Source organism: Lepidochelys kempii, chromosome 7 (assembly GCF_965140265.1).
Source record: "Lepidochelys kempii isolate rLepKem1 chromosome 7, rLepKem1.hap2, whole genome shotgun sequence".
In the NCBI taxonomy this organism is placed as follows: Eukaryota; Metazoa; Chordata; order Testudines; family Cheloniidae; genus Lepidochelys; species Lepidochelys kempii.
Genome location: NC_133262.1, coordinates 10,681,126 through 10,703,727, shown reverse-complemented (window position 1 = coordinate 10,703,727; position 22,602 = coordinate 10,681,126). Strand labels below are relative to the sequence as shown.

General features: G+C 43.8%; 1 protein-coding gene across 2 annotated transcripts in view; it reads left to right on the top strand.

Annotated features, from left to right (window-relative positions):
• Window positions 1–1,636: 1,636 nt before the first annotated feature.
• The window catches only part of EIF4E3 (eukaryotic translation initiation factor 4E family member 3), a 28,842-nt gene continuing 7,876 nt past the window's right edge, over window positions 1,637–22,602 (top strand). The window contains exons 1-2 of one of the 2 annotated variants that reach the window (XM_073351116.1): window positions 1,637–1,884; window positions 19,034–19,106. In XM_073351116.1, the coding sequence (XP_073207217.1) occupies window positions 1,715–1,884; window positions 19,034–19,106 (243 nt within the window). In that variant the 5' untranslated portion in view covers window positions 1,637–1,714. The remainder of the gene's footprint in view (window positions 1,885–19,033; window positions 19,107–22,602) is intronic. The other variant, XM_073351117.1, reaches the window with a different exon arrangement.

Genomic DNA, 22,602 nt, shown 5'->3' with positions numbered 1-22,602 from the left:
TATTTGAAGAGTAAATTAAATAACAAGAGATGATGCAACTAGTTTTCCAGATCTTATTTGATTTGACAAAGCAGTTAGCAGTTTCCATCTGCACAGTATAATCATTAACTTTGTTTCCCTGGTAATGTACATCCTGTTTTTTATGGGTGACCTTACTGATGGATTCGTTTTTTAAAAGGAACATGATTTTATTGATGTTCTTTTAGGATGAGGTGTATATGAAATTATTCAGCCCATTAAATATGCTTTCCAAGAATCTGATATGATTCATAGTCTCCAGTCGTGCTCTTGCTTATGCACCTGCTTAACTTTACTATGAGTAAAATTATTTTGTATTTACTTTTTATTAGAGTAAGGTTCTAGCATGTGTGCTTTCTGAAACATAAGGAACAGCTTTCCATAGACAAAGGTAAATACATTCGATCAAAAAGGTATATAGAGAATTGTCATATGCTGTATCCCTCCCATTGCCTATATGTGGTCTACTTATGCCTTTATCCTGAAGATACACATGAGCAGTCCCGTTTCACTCCATGGGATGAAACATGCATTTGTTACCCCGGTGTTTGCAGGATTAGGCCCTAAAGTCCAGATTTTACAGGTATTTAGGCACGGCTCTGCTCAGCCTTGCAAGATCTAAGTGATTTAGGAGCTTACGGTTTGGTCTACATTTGAAAGTTATATCTGCATAGTTACAATCCATCAGGGGTGGGGAAAAATGCATTCTTATTGACTGTAGCTATGCTGACAACTGCCATTGCAGATGCAGCGATGTTGATGGAAGAGTTCTTCCATCAATGTACTTATACCTAATATCGTTGAGGGAGGTGGTGCCATTACACTAACAGGAAAAATCCTTTTGTTAATATAGGCTGTCTGCCCTATGAGGGTCTAGATATACCCCAAGTCTCATTTTTGAAAGGGGTCTTAGGAGCTAAAGTCCCATTGACAATGAGGTCAACATGTGTGAATTGGCCTGCTCACAGAGCCTACTGCGGGATCAGGGCCTTAGACTGGGAGTTCTTTGGGACAGGGAATCTGTCTTCTCCACCTGTAATGCATCTAGCAAACTTCCCAGGTACAGGAAGTGCCATAATGGAAAATGGATCATGTACTTTAAAAAATGGTTCGCCCTTATTTATGAGGACAGTGACGTGTGCACCCTTCGATGTCCCTGCCTTTGTGGGGGTGTCTGTGTGTCTTTCTCCTTTTCGGTAGGGGTCGGTGTCCTGGCGTGGTGCACTGACCGGTCTGTGTCCCTCTGTCGGTGTGTCCTCCCCCCTTTCCCTGTCTGTCTGTCTGTCCCTTTCCATTAGGCTTAGGGTTGCCCATTTAGGTTGGACGCATTCCTTGGAGGTTTCATCACAGGACATAATCGTTAAGGAAAGATTTTAATTTTTAAATCCTGGAGGGCTGGCAACGCTACGAGGCTCTGGGTCTCTGTCCTTCTCCTTGTCTGAGTCTCCCTCCTTGCCTGTGTGCCTCTTCTCCCGGCATCCCCCCCGCCCTTGTCTGCCTGCCTGTCCCCTCGTCGGTGTGTCTGTCCCCCTCCTTCTATGGGTCCCGATGGCTGCCCCCGCCCCGCATCTCCTCCCCTCCCCGTCCGTGTGTCCCTGCGGCGCGGCGCCCCCTGCTGCCCGGCGCGGGGGTGGCAGGCTGGCGCCGGCGAGCGGAGGCCCTGGCAGCCTCGGCCGGCGGCAGGAAGCGCAGGGCGATGGCGCTGAGCCCCCCCGAGAGCCGGCCGGGCCCGGAGCCCCCGCACCCGCCGCCCGAGCAGGAGGGCGACGAGGACCCGGTGCCCATCAACCACCAGCAGCTGCGCAGCCTGGAGCCCGAGCCGGGCGGGATCCCGCTGCACTCGCCGTGGACCTTCTGGCTGGACAAGTGAGTGCGGAGCCGGGGCCTGGGGACCCTCCGCGGTACCCCCCGGCCAGGCCCTATGAGCCCCCGGGGACCCTCCGCGGTACCCCCCGGCCAGGCCCTATGAGCCCCCGGGGACCCTCCGCGGTACCCCCCGGCCAGGCCCTATGCGCCCCCCCTGGACCCGGGGACCCTCCGCGGTACCCCCTGGCCAGGCCCTATGAGCCCCCGGGGACCCTCCGCGGTACCCCCTGGCCAGGCCCTATGAGCCCCCGGGGACCCTCCGCGGTACCCCCTGGCCAGGCCCTATGAGCCCCCTGCCCTTGGGCACAGGGACCCTGCGCGGTACCCCCTGGCCAGGCCCTGTGAGCCCCCCAGACCCGGGGTCCCTCCGCGGTACCCCCTAGGCAGGCCCTATGAGCCCCCGGGGACCCTCCGCGGTACCCCCTGGCCAGGCCCTATGAGCCCCCTGCCCCTGGGCACAGGGACTCTGCGCGGTACCCCCTGGCCAGGCCCTGTGAGCCCCCCGGACCCAGGGACCCTCCGTGGTACCCCCTGGCCAGGCCCTATGAGCCCCCCTGGACCCAGGGACCCTGCGCGGTACCCCTTAACCAGGCCCTATGAGCCCCCTGGCACCCTCCACGGTACCCCCTGGCCAGGCCCTATGAGCCCCTCTGGATCCGAGGCCTCTCCGCGGTACCCCTTAACCAGGCCCTATGAGCCCCTCTCCCTTTCCCCCGCCTGGGGACCCTGTGCGGTACCCCCGGGCCAGGCCCTATGAGCCCCCCCACCCCAGGGCACAGGGACCCTGCGCGATACCCCCCATCAGACCTGCTTGGGCCTCGGGACTGTCTGCTTGACCCCTAGCCCTGGGGCCCAGGGACTCTCTGCCCAGGAACCCTCCGCAATACCACCGCCCCCCCTCCTCCGGCCCCCCGCAAGGTCCGCCTGGGCCTAGGAACCCTCTGCCTGACTCCCCGCTTCCCCCCGGGCCCAGGGACTCTCCGCCAGGCCTCATGAGACCCCCCCCAGCATAGAGACCCCTGTCCTGAGCAGGGCCCTGCTCGACCCCCAGGCCCAGGGCCCAGCGCTGCTGTCTCTCTCAGACCGGGGAGAGGTGGTGGGTCTGGTCTTCTCTGCCTTGCAGGCTCTGCTGGGGGGGAGAGACCAGCTCCATAACCGCCAACTGCAAATACATGGGGCTGAGCCGCGGGGGGCGGGGACGACCCTCTCCTAGTGCAGAGTACAAGCCCCCCACTGCTCCCAACTGTACCAGCCCACTCACCCCCACACTCCTAACTGCCCCAGTCCAGACTCACCGCCTGACACCACTCCATTCCTGACTGCCCAGCTTAGAGTCAAAGTTTAATGCCTGCCCCCATTTTTGACTGCCTCACCCTAAGGTCAAAGCTTGATCCCTTCACCCCATTCCTAACTGGTTCACCCTCACTGCTTTTACCCCATGTCAGAATGAAATCCTGAAACCCACCCTCTAATACACACATCTGTACCCAAACTTCATAATGTGAGATTGGCTTGTTATCCTACAGAACTGGGTTGTAAACAGAGAATGAGTCCAGGAGCCATAAATAAAAAGCTTCTTCCTATTAGTCAGCTGTGGCCTGAAACTAATACAATTTCTTACAACTTCTTGGATTTCATTAGCACCTTTCCCCCCACAGGGCTTTACAAATGAATCTTCAACCTGAATGCTGGGATCATTTCAGCTGCTGCTGAAATGTTGCCATGCTTATGGCAGCTGTTTAACATGTGCACAACAGCTCTCAGCACAACAAATTAGAACATGAAGTGAAGGACGACAGTAATAAAAACAAAACTTGTTTGTAATGCTGACACTTAAGATCATAAATGAATTTTTAAAGGAGTAAGAGCTCACCAAGTTTCCTGAAATACTCTTATTGCTAATTATTGAGCACCTGCAGTGCACTGAGTGCAGTACAGAAGAAGAAATTGTCCCAGTGCCGTAGTGTTTACGATCTAAATTGAATACTGACAATGCAGTTCAGATGCTACAGGCCGTCTATATATAACGTTTTAGCAATTTAAGTTTTATTTGTTTTATGGTAAACAACCTAGAGTATTTTGGCAAATAGGTATCCATTGATCACTGCTATTACTCACAGAATACTCTAGGGTTTTGATATGATGTTCTTTTTAAAAATAAGCATAAAAACATTTCAAAAACAGCTCTGATCTTCACCAGTGTCTTTTGTAACACAGGTTGAACGATGATGAGTTATTTGTCTCACCCTGACTTTCATGTGTACTACACATGGGAAAACTTTCTATATGTAGGTAGTATAGACATTAAATAAATGAAACATTTTTATATACCACTAGTTGGTAGCTTTAACATTTTCTAATACTGTAGGCATAACATTAAGAAAATATATTTCAGAAATGCCTTTTGTTCATAGTATAATAAACATTGATTCAGGTAATAGTGTTGTTTCAAGCCCTAAATTTAGACATAATGGTTGTAAGGGAAATAATAGTAGGCTAATGGTTATATTTATAAGATCGTGCTGTTATTTCACTTAAGTCATGTACACACCTTTATAGTTTCTTTAATGCCCTGATCCTGAAAAACTGACTCAACATGGGCAATGCCTCCTCCCCCGACTTTAGCGTGATTTTATGTGGGTGCAGGGATCTACCAGCACTGAGTTATTTGAAGGACTGTGGCCTAAATTTGTAATCTTTTAAAAACTGCATCACTTCTTGTAGATGGTCCAGCAGAAGTGAGCTTTTTTGAGGAAGTAGCTAAATCTTACATTAGTTAAGCAAAGTGAATATCTAATGGTCACCTAACATTTTACCTGCTTGACTGTTTTTAGGAGCTTTACCTTATTCTGTAGCTGAAACATGGGTAAGGCTACGTTTTAGTCACGGGTATTTTTAGTAAAAGTCACGGATAGGTCCCGGGCAGTAAACAAAAATTCATGGCCCGTGACCTGTCCATGACTTTTACTATACCCCTAACTAAAACTTTGGACGGGGGGTCTGAAGGAGGGTGGCGCGGGCTGTGAGCTGCGAAGCCAGCACTCTGGATGGAGATAGTACACAGAGCTGCCTGGCCATTACTCCGCCTAGAAACTGAGTATTATCTCATTCATATATGTAAAGTTGTACACTTGCAATTCTCACAGGCAGTAAGCCTTTTTCAGTATGTTTGACTACAGTATTCCTCATTAGATATTGTGTGCTGATATCTTGCCCCATATTTATTTTAGGAAAATGAGAATGATGGAAGTATCTTGGAGAAAATTATTATTCAGCAGTCGGACAAGGAAGGTCATGTGTATGATCTTCAAATGTTAATAATTCAGCTGCATCATAAAAGATCAAGGTAGCTTCCAGCGTTTTTAAAAAAAAAAAAAAAGATATAACTTTTTAAAAAGTGATGCTAAATTCTACTTTTAGGTTATGTTCTAAGTGTTCCGAAACTAGAGAGGAGCATTTAGCACATGAAAATTAAACTGTTTTCCTCCTCCTTTTGCAGGATCCCTAGTCTGCACCTGCTGTAGTTTACCTGCTTTTGTTGTTTGTTGTAATGCTGCAGCATGAACTGTGTTGGTGACATTGTATTGCCCACGGACCTCCATTGGGTCTTACAGATGCCTGTCACTCCAACTCAGCAATGCACCCTTACGCCCACATGGGGCCGAGGCTCTGCACAGGTGTAGGGTTCTGCCCACATGAATCAGCTTTCAGGATCTTGAGCCTTTGAGTGAAAGGAAGTCTTGTGGTTTTTACAATAATCTGCAGTCTTGCAAGTTTTCAAAAATGATCATATTTCATAGGGTATAAGCATTTTAAAAACAATGCTTTAAAAACTGAAGACTCTCGTTAGGCAGTTAGCAGTTTCCTGGTGTGTGTGATGTCTGGGTTATTGTGTTAAATGAGAATTCGACAGCTCCAAAGAATTTGGGTCTTGCAGAAAAAGAAAAGAAAATGGTAAGTAAGGAGCATGGATGCCCCCAATACTAAGGTGGCTGGAGGCATTCAGAACAATTGTTTCATTTGATCTTGGAATTTAGATCTGCAGATCATCTTTGTATAAAAAACAAAGCTACAACTGAAACTAATATATATACCCATTTACACATGTATATCAATTTCATATGTCAGTACTGAGCAAATTTTATAGCAGTTAATAAGCCCCAGAAAATTTGAACACAGCCTATAATATGACCAATGTACAACAATTTATGGCTAATGCTACACTGAGGCCTGGTCTACACTGGGGGGTGGGGATCGATCTAAGTTACGCAACTTCAGCTACATGAATGACGTAGTTGAAGTCGACGTACTTAGATCGACTTACCATGGTGTCTTCACCATGATGAGTCGACTGCTGCCACTCTCCCGTCGACTCCGCCTGCGCCTCTCACGGAACTGGAGTACAGGAGTCGATGGGAGAGCGCTCGGGGGTCGATTTATTGCATCTAGACTAGACGCGGTAAATTGATCCCCGCTGGATCAGTCACTGCCCGCTGATCCAGTGGGTAGCGTAAACATACCCCGAGTAAAAACCTTTCTAATGAATAACTAAAATAATATGCTAGTAGCACTAGCTGCTAGTTTTCAAGCTGTGCTAGGAAAAGACTGCAGCTGGATCCAGCAATCTGATCTGTGGGTAACTTCTCCAGAGCCCCAGTTACTTCAGTGGAACTCCACATGGGTACAAGGATCTGCTATGTAGGTTAGATGGTAGGATCATAACTTAATTCTGTTCCTGCATGACTGCAAAAGCAGTGCTTTTGAGCTAAATTACTTACGTTATAAGCATAGATTAATACTACTGTAACCAAAAAACCACAAACCTTTTTTGTTTTAAAAAAAGAAAAAATATCAGTGGCTGTAGTTTCTTGTGACTAAACATAGACAAATTTAGTGCAGTGTTGTTAGTCCACTCCAGGGAAGTGAAAACTTTTATTTCCAGCACTTATCCTGTCAAAAATTTAGATTTCCCTTTTCCCTTAAACGTTATTATGAGCTTTGTAATTACAAATAAAGGAGTTTAAAATATAGTTTTAAATATTTCCACCAATCAATTAAATCTGTGTATTTTAGTGACCATTTTGAAATTATACAATTGTGGATTTAACACTTATATGGCATATATAAAGAAGTGAAATAAGATAGTAACCAGACCCAAAAACAAAAATCATGAAACATCCTGTGTTTAAACAGTTGATGTCTTATTGGCCAAGTAAATATTTTAGTTACTAACTTTTTATTAATGATAACATTGTTGATAGTAGATTTTTTTTTCACATAAGTATGAGAGAGACTTTTTGTCTATGCCACCTTATAAGGGAATAAAACAGTATCCTAACCGATAGGAGTGGGGCAAGGGATGTTGTAACTACTTCCGTAAGAGGTGCAAATGAAAGGCACTGTTTTGCCATCGCAAACAATTTTCAAGGCATTTGTTGTCAATCTCTGCTCTTGTCTGCATGTATTATTAAAATTAGGATAAATCCTTCATTGCCAGATAGATGATCTGAATGGCCTAATATTAGTCTTATCCTTAAACTTCTGTATTTCGGTGCTTAAAAATTATGTTGTTTCTTAATACATAGAATTTAGCAATGAAGAGCTACAAAGATTAATTTCTGGCCTTCACAGAAAAGTGAATGGCACTTTTGCTTTACCTATTTTGAAAATGTTAAGGTGATTAGACATTAAGAGCTGGAAAGCTGTCCTGTATTTTAGTCTTGCATCAAAGATCTAGGGGAGATTAACAGTGGGCAATCGGTCGCCACCCCCATATTGAACAGCAATAATAGTTGTGATAACTAGCAAAATCACCCCCACAAACATTTTTTAGAATTGATATTTGCTGTGGTACTAACCTAGAACAAAATAAATACTGATGCACATATATTATAATAAGTTGGTGCATAAACTGGACGATAGAGAGCACAAGGATATATCTCAGTGCATCAATGTCTTATATAAAATACACTGATTCTTAGAACCACATGCACAAAAACCACCAGCTTTTTGGTGGTAAATAAGCCTGATAAGCCCTCTTGCCGTATGCTTCAGAAAGTGGCTGTTGATGCACTGGGGGTTGTAGGGGATCACAAACTAAATATGGGTCAGCAATGTAGTACTGTTGCAAAAAAGAGCAAACATCATTTAGGGATGTATTAACAGCAGAGTTGTATGCAAGACACAGGAATTAATTCTTCTACTCAGCACTGATAAGGTCTCAGGGTATGTCTACACTACGGAATAAGGTCGAATTTATAGAAGTCGGTTTTTTAGAAATCGGTTCTATATATTCGAGTGTGTGTGTCCCCACAGAAAATGCTCTAAGTGCATTAAGTGCATTAAGTCGGGGGAGTGCTTCCACAGTACCGAGGCTAGATTCGACTTCCGGAGCGTTGCACTGTGGGTAGCTATCCCACAGTTCCCGCAGTCTCCGCTGCCCATTGGAATTCTGGGTTGAGATCCCAATGCCTGATGGGGCTAAAACATTGTCGCAGGTGGTTCTGGGTACATATCGTCAGGCCCCCCTTCCCTCCCTCGCTCTGTGAAAGCAAGGGCAGACAATCGTTTCGCGCCTTTTTTCCTGAGTTACCTGTGCAGACGCCATACCACGGCAAGCATGGAGCCTGCTCAGGTAACCATCACCGTATGTCTCCTGGGTGCTGGCAGACGCGGTACTGCATTGCTAGACAGTAGCAGCAACCCATTGCCTTGGGGCAGCAGACAGTACAGTATGACTGGTAGTCGTCATCGTCATGTCCGAGGTGCTCCTGGCCACATCGGCCACGAGCGCCTGGGCAGACATGGGCGCAGGGACTAAATTTGGAGTGACTTGACCAGGTCATTCTCTTTAGTCCTGCAGTCAGTCCTATTGAACCGTCTTATGGTGAGCAGGCAGGCGACATGGATTGCTAGCAGTCCTATTGCATCATCTTCTGCCGGGCAGGCAAGAGATGAGGATGGCTAGCAGTCCCACTGCACCATCTTCTGCCGAGCAGCCATGAGATGTGGATGGCATGCAGTCCTTCTGCACCGTCTGCTGCCAGCCAAAGATGTAAAAGATAGATGGAGTGGATCAAAACAAGAAATAGACCAGATTTGTTTTGTACTCGTTTGCCTCCTCCCCCGTCTAGGGGACTCATTCCTCTAGGTCACACTACAGTCACTCACAGAGAAGGTGCAGCGAGGTAAATCTAGCCATGTATCAATCAGAGGCCAGACTAACCTCCTTGTTCCAATAAGAACAATAAATTAGGTGCACCCTTGCTTATTGGAACCCTCCGTGAAGTCCTGCCTGAAAGACTCCTTGATGTAAAGCCACCCCCTTTGTTGATTTTAGCTCCCCGTAAGCCAACCCTGTAAGCCATGTCGTCAGTTGCCAGTCGCCCCTCCCTCCATCAGAGCAACGGCAGACAATCGTTCTGCGCCTTTTTTCTGTGCGGATGCCATACCAAGGCAAGCATGGAGGCCGCTCAGCTCACTTTGGCAATTAGGAGCACATTAAACACCACACGCATTATCCAGCAGTATATGCAGCACCAGCACCTGGCAAAGCGATACCGGGCGAGGAGGCGACATCAGCGCGGTCACGTGAGTGATCAGGACATGGACACAGATTTCTCTGAAAGCATGGGCCCTGCCAATGCATGCATCATGGTGCTAATGGGGCAGGTTCATAATGTGGAACGCCGATTCTGGGCTCGGGAAACAAGCACAGACTGGGGGGATCGCATAGTGTTGCAGGTCTGGGACGATTCCCAGTGGCTGCGAAACTTTCGCATGCGTAAGGGCACTTTCATGGAACTTTGTGACTTGCTTTCCCCTGCCCTGAAGCGCATGAATACCAAGATGAGAGCAGCCCTCACAGTTGAGAAGCGAGTGGCAATAGCCCTGTGGAAGCTTGCAACGCCAGACAGCTACCGGTCAGTTGGGAATCAATTTGGAGTGAGCAAATCTACTGTTGGGGCTGCTGTGATGCAAAGTAGCCCACGCAATCAAAGATCTGCTGATATCAAGGGTAGTGACCCTGGGAAATGTGCAGGTCATAGTGGATGGCTTTGCTGCAATGGGATTCCCTAACTGTGGTGGGGCCATAGACGGAACCCATATCCCTATCTTGGCACCGGAGCACCAAGCCGCCGAGTACATAAACCACAAGGGGTACTTTTCAATAGTGCTGCAAGCTCTGGTGGATCACAAGGGACGTTTCTCCAACATCAACATGGGATGGCCGGGAAAGGTACATGACGCTTGCATCTTCAGGAACTCTGGTCTGTTTCAAAAGCTGCAGGAAGGGACTTTATTCCCAGACCAGAAAATAACAGTTGGGGATGTTGAAATGCCTATATGTATCCTTGGGGACCCAGCCTACCCCTTAATGCCGTGGCTCATGAAGCCGTACACAGGCAGCCTGGACAATAGTCAGGAGCTGTTCAACTACAGGCTGAGCAAGTGCAGAATGGTGGTCGAATGTGCATTTGGACGTTTAAAGGCGCGCTGGCGCAGTTTACTGACTCGCTTAGACCTCAGCGAAACCAATATTCCCACTGTTATTACTGCTTGCTGTGTGCTCCACAATATCTGTGAGAGTAAGGGGGAGACGTTTATGGCGGGATGGGAGGTTGAGGGAAATCGCCTAGCTGCTGGTTACGCGCAGCCAGACACCAGGGCGTTAGAAGAGCACAGGAGGGCGCAGTACGCATCAGAGAAGCTTTGAAAACCAGTTTCATGACTGGCCAGGCTACGGTGTGAAAGTTCTGTTTGTTTCTCCTTGATGAAACCCCCTGCCCCTTGGTTCACTCTACTTCCCTGTAAGCTAACCACCCTCCCCTCCTCCCTTCGATCACCGCTTGCAGAGGCAATAGAGTCATTGTTGCTTCATATTCATGCATTCTTTATTCATTCATCACACAAATAGGGGGATGTCTACCAAGGTAGCCCAGGAGGGGTGGTGGAGGAGGGAAGGAAAATGCCACACAGCACTTTAAAAGTTTACAAATTTAAAATTTATTGAATGCCAGCCTTCTTTTTTTGGGGGCAGTCCTCTGTGGCGGAGTGGCTGGCTGGCCGGTGGCCCCCCCACCGCGTTCTTGGGTGTCTGGGTGTGGAGGCTATGGAACTTGGGGAGGAGGGCGGTTGGTTACACAGGGGCTGTAGTGGCAGTCTGTGCTCCAGCTGCCTTTGCTGCAGCTCAACCATACACTGGAGCATACTGGTTTGGTCCTCCAGCAGCCTCAGCATTGAATCCTGCCTCCTCTCATCACGCTGCCGCCACATTTGAGCTTCAGCCCTCTCTTCAGCCCGCCACTTACTCTCTTCAGCCCGCCACTTACTCTCTTCAGCCCACCACCTCTCCTCCCGGTCATTTTGTGCTTTCCTGCACTCTGACATTATTTGCCTCCACGCATTCGTCTGTGCTCTGTCAGTGTGGGCGGACAGCATGAGCTCGGAGAACATTTCATCTCGAGTGCGTTTTTTTCTTTCTTTCTAATCTTCACTAGCCATGTATAGTATTTTAAAAGGTACACTCACCGGAGGTCCCTTCTCCGCCTGCCAGGTCCAGGAAGCAGCCTTGGGTGGGTTCGGGGGGTACTGGCTCCAGGTCCAGGGTGAGAAACAGTTCCTGGCTGTCGGGAAAACCGGTTTCTCCGCTTGCTTGCTGTGAGCTATCTACAACCTCATCATCATCTTCTTCTTCTTCGTCCCCAAAACCTGCTTCTGTGTTGCCTCCATCTCCATTGAAGGAGTCAAACAACACGACTGGGGTAGTGGTGGCTGAACCCCCTAAAATGGCATGTAGCTCATCATAGAAGCGGCATGTTTGGGGCTCTGACCCGGAGCAGCCGTTCGCCTCTCTGGTTTTCTGGGAGGCTTGCCTCAGCTCCTTAAGTTTCACGCGGCACTGCTTCGGGTCCCTGTTATGGCCTCTGTCCTTCATGCCCTGGGAGATTTTGACAAAGGTTTTGGCATTTTGAAAACTGGAACGGAGTTCTGATAGCATGGATTCCTCTCCCCATACAGCGATCAGATCCTGTACCTCCCGTTCGGTCCATGCTGGAGCTCTTTTGCGATTCTGGGACTCCATCATGGTCACCTCTGCTGATGAGCTCTGCATGGTCACCTGCAGCTTGCCACGCTGGCCAAACAGGAAATGAGATTCAAAAGTTCGCGGTTCTTTTCCTGGCTACCTGGCCAGTGCATCTGAGTTGAGAGTGCTGTCCAGAGCGGTCACAATGGAGCACTCTGGGATAGCTCCCGGAGGCCAGTACTGTCGAATTGTTTCCACGGTACCCCAAATTCGAGCCGGCAAGGCCGATTTAAGCACTAATCCACTTGTCAGGGGTGGAGTAAGGAAATCGATTTTAAGAGCCCTTTAAGTCGAAATAAAGGGCTTCATCGTGTGGACGGGTGCAGGTTTACATCGATTTAACGCTGCTAAATTCGACCTAAAGTCCTAGTGTAGACCAGGGCTCAAATGGAGTATTGTGTCCAGTTCTGGGCACCCTACTTCAGGAAAGATGTGAACAAATTGGTGCCCAGAGGAGAGCAACAAAAACTATTAAAGGTCTAGAAATCATGACCTGTGAGGAAAGATTATCATATTCCTCCCTCCCCAATTTTTTCAGTCTTCAAGTACATAAAAGGTTGTTACAAGGAGGAGGGTGATAAATCCTTAGCTACAGAGGACAGGACAAAAAGTAATGGGCTTAAATTGCAGTAAGGAAGATTTAGGTTAGACATCGGGAAAAACTTCCTAACTGTAAGGATTGGAACAAATTATCTAGGGAGGTTGTGCAATCTCCCTTCTTGGAGATCTTTAAGAACAGGTTAGACAAACACCTGTCAGGAATGGTCTAGATCAGGGGTTCTCAAATGGTGGGTCAGGACCCCTCAGGGGTTGCGAGGTTATTACATGGGGGGTTGCGAGCTGTCAACCTCCACCCCAACCTCGCATTGCCGCCAGCATTTATAATGGTGTTAAATATATTTAAAAGTGTTTTTAATTTATAGGGAGGTCTCACTCAGAGGCTTGCTATGTGAAAGGGGTCACCAGTAAAAAAGACATTTGAGAATCACTGGTCTAGATCAGTGAGACTCAGACCTCAGTGGTTCAGGAGCCAAGTTAGTGATCAGCCTTACCCAAAAGAGCCACAATAGTGAGAATTCGTTGTTTCATTTACTATAGTATGGCTGGGAAATATTTAGTTTATATATATCTCATAGCAACATGACTGACCCTGTATTATTATTTTATCAACTACAATTGGTTAATAACAGAGTAAAAGCCTCCTGACTGGTTAATATCATGTGTTGCAAAGAACTGCAGGAGACGCATTAAAGAGTCACTTACAGTTCCCAAGCCTCAGTCTGAGTATCACTGGTCTGGATAATACTTAGTCCTGCATCAGTGCAGGACAGGGGAGGAGGTGACTATCAATGTCCCTTCCTATCCTACAATTCTACGATTCTAAAGAAAGCCTATAACACATATAACTAACATAACTTAATCTAGTAATCATCTCTGTGGTGTCTAAGAACCTTTTGGTCAGAATACGATATGCTGAGTCTACCTGAATGGATATTGAGGAGGCTTATATGTTGAGTCTTGGCATATGACAGTTGCCCTACTGTTGGAACACCAATAGAGGCTCTCATTGCCTCTGACTAGAACCTCACATCTTCCCTATCCAGCATAGGAATATTTTTGCAATTTGTCCAGTTTATAACATAGATACATTAGAGGTACTCATCATAAATCTGTTACATTGTTGACTGACCTGACTACCGTGGCTCTGACCATCCATTACACACCCTGAGGGAGTCTGGAGATGATTGAGAGCCCTGGTTTGAGCCTACTATAGCAACCTCAAAGAAAGTCAAGGGTACATTTTAAAATTAGAATTTGTCAGCTGATACAAAACTTTTCTGTCTCTGATGTGCTGTGGAAAACTATACTAAGGGTCACACATTTATCATATGAATTCAGGGAAATGACCTCCTCTTTTTCAATACTTGATGATAGCCTTAAATAAATCAAAAGACCTCAGTGTTATAGGAATAGTCTTGATAATTTTATGGTTAGACCAGCTGTTTTTCTGTGTTTTCACAGAAAGGAAAAGTAATTTCCTATGTAAGCTATTTAAACTTCTCTGGCATAAGGGCCTTATTTATCAAGAGAAGGTGCAAGAAAGGTAACTAAAGGGCTAGATAATTTTATATTAACTTGTGTGAGAACAAACATGAAGCAAAACTAAAGAATTCCATGAGGGAAATTTTAAAATTGTATAGAGAAAGATTGTGATTGGAGCAGTGCTTCAAGGTTAATAAGAACTAGGGAGGAGAAATTGGTGGGACTTTATTCAAGTTGTAGAAAGGTAACTAATAGCTATTAATTTATCAACATTAGGCTCCAGTATTAAACTCTTTATATGAAAGGGGCAATTAGATCTCCTTAGGGCTCCTATTTCTGTATGTAGACTCCATTAGTTCAGATGCAGAAAGTCAGACTAGATCCCACTGGTCTCTTCTGGCTTTATAATCTGTAAATTTGTGAATCAGTGTAATTGTATGTTGCATCATTTGTTGGAAGAACTCAGAAAAAGGAGTTTTCTAAGTTTTTTGTTTGTTTTTTCATAATTGTTTGTGCCAATTTATAAATGATCTAAACTTTCTTCCTGTGCATTCTGTAACAAAAGTTAATTGTTTAATAGATTTAAGGCCCAGGAGGAACCATTCTGATAATCTAGACTGAGCTCTTGCACTTCCAGGTATTGAAACACGATAAAAGGCACCCCAAATTCTGTCAGTGTTTTCTGTACATTTTGCAGCAAATTAGACATTTCTCCATTCTTCTAGCTGTTGTCTGTATTTTGGATACTTTTTCTTCTTCTCCAAGTTGTGGCTTGGGCTACTCTTTTCTGTCCCATAAACAAATGTGTAATTCCATTTCGTGTGGCAACTAGTGCAAAGCTAAAACTTCCAGATTGACCATTGCTTGCATTTTAGGACTTTCAGCAGTTTTTTTTCTCACTAATCCAATAATGATTTTTTGTAGAAAAACAAAATTTTCACAAGTAAACAATCTAGAAGTACAGAGGCGTATTCTTAAGGACTTTGAAAATTATTTTAAAGTGAGTTAGATAGCAACTCAACCAAGATTACTGGGTCATTTTAATATAGTTATGGTGATCGCTTTTCTTTAAGTGTTAATTTTTTCTTTGCAGCTCAGATATTTTTCTGTTCTTTAGTTTGTGTTCGTGCTCATGACAGAAGATTGATGTCATTTGCTAGACTTGGGTGTAATGCTGAAATATGCTATGCAAGCTTGTCCACACAGCACCTGTAGTATTTGTCAGTCAAGTTGCTAAAAATAAGCAGTGAATAGTCTTCCACCTAAACCTTAAAATGAGTAATGTGGTGGCTGGTGGTTGTTCTCTGCCAGCTTGTAATGTTGTGAATGTTGTTTCTCTGGAACATGTGATTTGTAGCTATCAAAATGAATGATTTTATGGCCCCAAAGTGGAGTACTCCGTTCTTTATTCCCCAAGAGATTCCTGAAGTGGCATAAAAATGTGATAAATATCCACTGCTGACACCCTGCTGGCTTTTGAAGTTTACTATTTCATAATGCTTATTTACCATTCATGGGAATAGGTTTTCATCTTATCACAACGCTCCAACAGCAACATCAGTGAACGTATGTGGGGATGATGATGTAATGTATAGTAAGGCAAAATTATGTCCATGTATGACTGTGAAGTTAGGAAACAGGCAAAAGGAAAGCATGTCAAAACTAATTTTTCAGACTATTATCTATCTGATACATTTAAAAACAAAACAATCCACCCATGTCTTTTGACCACAGAATTACAATGTAAGAAACACAAAATGTTAGAGACTCTTAAGATGTGAGAAGAGGCAAAATAGCATTGTTTCAAATGTATAGCCACAGTATTTTACACTGATTATTAAAGAGCTGTGTGAATGCAGTAAAAGTTGTGAAAGGACTACTACCCTTATTAAGCAATCTTCTGGCCTCAGAGACTACTTCTGTGTATTGCCAAATATATTGCTGTCAGCCTACTCTCCATTTATTAGAAAAATCTTTCTGTCATGAAAATGATTTTTGTTGCTCAATTAAGACCAGGTTCACTGGACTTAAAATACTTGAGAAGTAAGTTGTGGTGTGTGTATGTGAAGCAAATCTTCATTTGTCACTGTAATAATTCATTCAGGGGACATGGGGCAAATATTTCTTTTTAATTTAGCAGATCTGCTGACAGAATGTCACTTCCAGTAAATTTTTCATAGTGTATAAAACACACTGCCATTAGAAATAATCTACATTGTACTGAATCCATGACTACTTTAGAAACAAGGAGACACCAGTGTAACTGTTCTAACTCATTTATTTAAACACAGTTTTCTCATTGGGTCCATCAGCACAATGCAATGTCTATGCCATTGTCATCAACAGATAAAAGAGTCAAACATACGTTGCTGTCTGCTCTGCATTGAAGAAATAAATAATTGTTCTAAGCTATCTTTTGTGTGTTCTTAAAAAAACATTCAGCTTTGTAGCTGTATCTTCAGCATGTATTCCTGAAACAGAGACAAAGTACAATCTTTCTTTTCTCCTTATTGCTTTCTCAGTATGACTTTTGTGAAGTTACCATTTTAACCCAGTGGTGATTAAAGACACAAATAATGTAAAATGTATTACTGCCAGTAAGAAGAGAGAAAAAAGAATTTTGCCAGCACTCATTGGTTTGAAGAGAGAGACCAATTTGAGTTGTCCAGATCAAAGAAGAAGACAAAGCATTTCAGGATTTGGGAGGCAAGATAGACAAAAGCACAGACAGAGCAATGTGCTGTCTTCTCTCTGCCTTCTGTCCATTGAACACACCTGTTATGCTTGTAACGTGTATCATCCGCACACACAGTTGTTTGCAGTTTTGCACAGCACTTGTGCAGCTCCACCGGCAGTAGCAATATCAGAAAACACACACCTGCCATTCAGTGATATTTGTTTGAGTGTTTTACGCTGTGGAGCCGCAAAGAAATAATAACAGGTTTCAGAGTAGCAGCCGTGTTAGTCTGTATTCGCAAAAAGAAAAGGAGTACTTGTGGCACCTTAGAGACTAACCAATTTATTTGAGCATAAATTGGTTAATCTCTAAGGTGCCACAAGTACTCCTTTTCTTTTTAAAGAAATAATAGCTACACTATTCACTTGTTCAGGCTCAGCCTGCAAGATACACCACTCTCGTATCCTGCATTAGGTCACTGGGCATTGTTGTGGTGCTAATGTACACAAAAACCATTAGTGCTGAATTTGCACCGTTGTAACTGATCCTCTCAGTACAGGCCCACAGTCTCCTATGCCATGCGAATTGACTACTCTGTTCACTGTCTCCTGTTTTCCTGATTACTTGTTTTGTTTCAAGCTTCTGCAGTCTTTTGCGTCTGAGTTTGCATGCATTTCACCTTATAAAATCTTAAGGCTATTTTAAGGGAATGAAAATAGTATGGAAGTTGTTTGGAGAAGCTGAGAGGGATTAGTTCAGCTCCTCACCTGGTGTAAATCAACATAGTTCCATTACTACAGTGAGGTTACACCGACTCTTATCAGCTGAGGACCTTGCCCTGTGGCTTCACTAGATGAAGATAGTGCCTTTACAGCTGCAACTGCTATCAACAATGCAACTGTATCTGTGATAGCAGTGGTGTAAACACCAACATATGCAGGGCTAAGGTGTTTCACCTCCATGTCATAAAGGGCTAGACAACTCTGAGGGGGGGGGTGTGAAATGCTAGTGGGCTAGTTGGTGGTGTTGATGCTGGAGCTGTATCAGCATTAGGCCAATGGTTGGAGAATTATCTGAAATTCTCTGTGTAGACACAGACTGAATGCATTGCATGGATCACAAGAAGGAAAAACTAGAGAGCTGACCATTTAGGGTTTATACTTGCATCGATGCATATGTACTGTATGTTTCTTGTTAATGTGAACTCTGCCTGGTTTTTGCAGGGAGACTTCCTGTATCATTTGTTTCTTTTCCACTTTTCTCTATGTATGTCTGTTTTATCTTTCATCATTTGGTTGTGCACAATTGAGGGAGAATTTAAGTATCAAGGTTTTGGTGGAATGTCAGCGTATTTTCAAAATAATTAAGCATAACGCTAGCAAGACCCTGTGTAAATTTTCTGCAACTTTAACTGCTGGCATTGCAGCCAAAGAGGTAGCCCTATGTGCTGGATCTACCTGTTTGATCTCTGTGTAATCAATGCCATTTTTAAAATATGACATCTGACTAAAAGTGCTTCTGTTTTCCCTAAGAGAAATTACAGCTAACAGTTGGTAAAATTAGCTGCCTTTTTTTTTTTTTAAAGTGTGGTGTCGTTTTTTTGTTTGTTTTTTTTTAAATGTCAGGTACTATATTATTTGTGAGAGTTTGTAATATGTTGCCATCTAGTGGGGTGTGTATGTAAATTAAAGGTGATTTCTTTAAAAAAAATCATAATTATTGCTTTGAACTGCATTGTTAATACAGCTAAAACTCCTTAATAAGAGAACATTAAAGTATGACATTTAAATATTTTAATAAGTATTCAAAGATAAATCAGATGTAAATCTAGTTGAAATTTAAAAACATTAACCCTGAAATTTCATTTAAAGGAACACTCTCAGTACCCATGGTTCAAAATTTGATCTGGATTTTTTCTTATTTCCGAGGACTCCTTTTGATTATAAACAAATAGAAAACCCACTTAGCTACTCTTTCCCTTTCTCAAAATCCACACCAGTAATCTAGCAAATGTGAACAATCCTATAATTACAGACAAGTGTTCTTGCATAATTAAAGTGGGTGGGTCCCTTTTTAGAACAAGCAGCTGTATCTTTGTTTTAAATATTTAATGTACAGTTTAATTAGAACATAAATATTTTTAAAATATCCTGACAACTCTCAAATTAAACTAAACATAAGAACGCTCAGCCTTTACTTTTAAAACTTTTTATAGTAATTTTTATAGTGATTGGAGTTGATTGTATAACTTTGATATGTTTGTAAATGTGTCAGTCATTTGCTAAGACAATCAAGTAATCATTTTTTGGATAAAGTATTTTATTAACATAAACTTTTTTTAGGTCACTTCCAGGTACCACAGCAGCTGAATGTGCATCGAATCTCAAGAAGATCTATACAGTACAGACAGTACAGGTAAGATTAAAATTAGAACTACAGAAATTGCTACGCACGAGAAATAACACTCAAGTTATGAGGTTATATTGGCAACCATGTGCCAGATGAGTAATTCTCATGCTTTCACTTCTCTGAGGTACAAAATGTAAGTATCAGTTGATAGTATATGCTGTTCCTTAGGCTTCCCTAGAATTTCACTGGTGGCGTGTTTGATTCCTGGGTGGTTTCTAAGGCTCATACAGGGGTGAGTTGCAGGGTAATACACTTGTTTTTGCCAGATACTCTGTCTTTCTAGAAGATTTCAGAGCCTCAGGCTGTGCCTCTAAATTGGATCATGAAACTTGATTTACTTTAAATCTCCGCCTTTTGTCTGCCTTTTCTCCAGCTATTCTCCAGTGTAATAAATTATTATATGAGCAATGGAAGATATAGTACACTGAAGTCTTCTCTTTGAGTACCCGGTTTGTGACTTTTTTTCTTGTGAACTGATTTGTTATGTTAAGGCTTTGTCTCTTTTCCAGAACGCTTGCAACAGATGAGAGATTCTGCATAATATCATTCCGTGTTTTCCCTTTTACCTGTCATATATATAACTTTGTATCTGCAAAAAGTCAGAGGGTAACACTTGCACTCTGTATTCTGAATGGAAATAACCTTATTAGGAGTGTGGGTCCATATTAGTGCTGGAGCAGGCATGAAGTATCTGTTGTTGGGTTTTTCTTACATAATGTTAAAAGTCTGGCTTTAATTCACAAAAAGCCAGGATATTCTGATATGAGGCTAAAACTCTGTGGTGGCAATTTGGGGGATCTATTTACAGCTTATGACTTCTGGTTGATACTGGAGATTCTGCATATGTGTGTCAGACTGCAGATTCCCTTTTGAATGTGGATCTTGTTCACCTTTTTTGCTGTCTTTTAACTCCATATAGAGCTAAAACCCACTGGAGGTGGCAGAAGAAGTTCTTGCATCTGGCACAAGATTGACAATGGATGGTTGCTAAACTTTGATGATTGCCCATTCAAATGGAGTGCCTTTAGGTGGATACCGCTCAGGGCAGATTAGTTTTTTTTCAAGTCTGAACTCCAGAAGGTAGTAATGAAACAAAGGGCCATCTAGTAGGGGACTTTATCGCATAACAAGGCTGATGAGAGGGTCACCTGACATAAGGGACAGGAGGTTATAAAAGAAAGGGTCTCTCATCAGTCTTTTTTTTTGGCAGGCAGTAAGGGAGGCTGGGCACTGACAGCTGAGTAAAGAGAGAGGGTTATTTTATTGTTTTGTCTAGGTCTGTATATTCTTGTGCTACCTGAAGAGGGATTAGCTTTTGAACCCTTGGCAAATCCTTGGTGTGTCGGTTTGCTTCTACTATCATGTGTTGGGGCATCCAGCAGGGTGAGGGGGAGCAGTGTTAGCACATTGTCCTGCAGGCCTAGGCCAGCTGGACCAAAAGGGTCAATTTCTGTGAAGGGATAGAGACAGAGCACGTCTGTCCAGGAAGTATGCCAGAGAGACCAAGGAGAGAGAGCGAGAGCGCTGCAGCCTCCTCAGACCAAGGGAAGCTTAAGACTATCTGGGCCCAGTGTGGTGGGACCCATACATCGCAGCCTGGTGAATGTCAAGGAGAGAAGGCTTTACAAGGGCTGTGTGACAAAAGCCAGGCAATTTGGAGATGAGGCTAGAACCCTGTCTTTAAAGGGACACTGTCTTGGTGACTATGTTTTGAAATAAAACTGCCTTGACATTTGTATTGTTTTGTTTATGCCTTGTATCAGTTGTCCCTTCCCAGCCACACTTTCCCTCTGTTCACTCTGAGGCAATTAGCTTTAGAAATGTTCAGAAAATGAGGGCGTCGGTCAGAGCTCTGGCAAACAGGGTGCAACTGGATAGCTTGCGGTTGTGCTTTGCAGACCTTTATTGCAGGTGTCTGTTGTCCAATCTACGAATGAGAATATGCACATCGTTCAGGTGATTTCTGTAGAGGTTTCTCCCCAGGGAATTAAGTTTAACAGCATAATTATGCCCCTGTTTAAACTGGCTGAAATGGTTCTTACTCTGACAACTGAAGAGAGCACTGCTTAAGCCCAGAGTATGGTGTACATAGCATCACTTATCATTGCCTTTTCCGCTCTTAATCCAGACACAATTAACTAAACTGGACCTTATTGTATTGAAGAGCTACATTGGTTTCCTCCCATCAGGTTGTTAAAGTTTTAGAGAATTCCTTCAGGTCCCCTGAGAAGGCTGTTTCCACTAGATGAATTATCGCAGGCCAGCAGCTTGGCCTATAACTTGTCTATTGATGGGTTTAGCCTCAGTATGTACTAACCTATATCTGATAAGACTGCCCTGTGGAAAACAACAGAAATGTTCAGTGACTTTCTCTGTACTCTTTAGAATTTGCTATCTCATCAAAGGTAGTTGGTACAGAACATAGTAGCCTATACAAGTTCAAGAATATTATAGGTGTGAGCCAAAACCTTGGAGACACAAAGGGTTTCCCTTATTCTTTCAATTTCGGCAGATTATTGCTTACTACTAGACTGGTGAAAGCAGGGCACAGAAGACAATCTAAACTCACCCAGTTGTTCTGTTTCTGTCAGACTTTTCTATTATCAGTTCTCATGGCTTTAGGTAGTAGTACTCAACTTTTAACAGCTGGATAACAAAGTAGCTTTCAGATGGAATTGCAGAGAGCCACAAAATCATATTATAATGTTGCAAAGTTTGTTTTGTAAAGTTGCACTAATGCATGATTATGATGCAACATAATGACTTAACATCTTTGTTGCTTCTCCTTTACCTGTCTGCTGGGAAGGAGGGATCTCTTTGTTCTCCTCCAACCCCCACTACCACTTCTGGGGGCTGAAATGGGATTATTCTTGCTCTTTTTCCACCTCATCCCCTCGATGGTGGCTTCCTCTCTTACCTGCCTCTGAGAAGTAGAGTCTGATGGTTCCCCTGCTACTTGGTCTGTTCAGAAATCCCCAATCTTGCATTACCATGCTATATCATATTTTGTCATAGGCAGTACTCTTTCTGCCTGAGCTCTGACAAAATAGGTGGATCACCAACTAGGCATGATGCTCATAAGAGCTATAATGTAATCTTGTGATACAAGTTACCATGACGAGCGGTGTGATCTGAATCTCTAGACAGAAGAGCTAGAGGATTACTGTTCTATGGTATTCTGTTTAGTAAATAGACAGAATAAGTGTTTCTTTTTAAAAAGCACGTTAAGGAAGTTTTACTCAAACTGCTTTGGATATATGTTCCATTGTAACTCAGATTTAGATAATATTTAATATATTGGTTTTATTCCTCACACCCATTATGCTTTAGTATCAAAGGCTCTGTTGTTAGGGTAAAAAGGTGTCGGTTGGAGGTTGTGATACAGCACACATCGCTTCAGCACATACAGCATGCTACTAGGGTCAGGTCTACACTACAGCCGGGATTGATGCTCTGAGATTGATCCACCCGCGGTCGATTTAGCGGGTCTAGAGAAGACCTG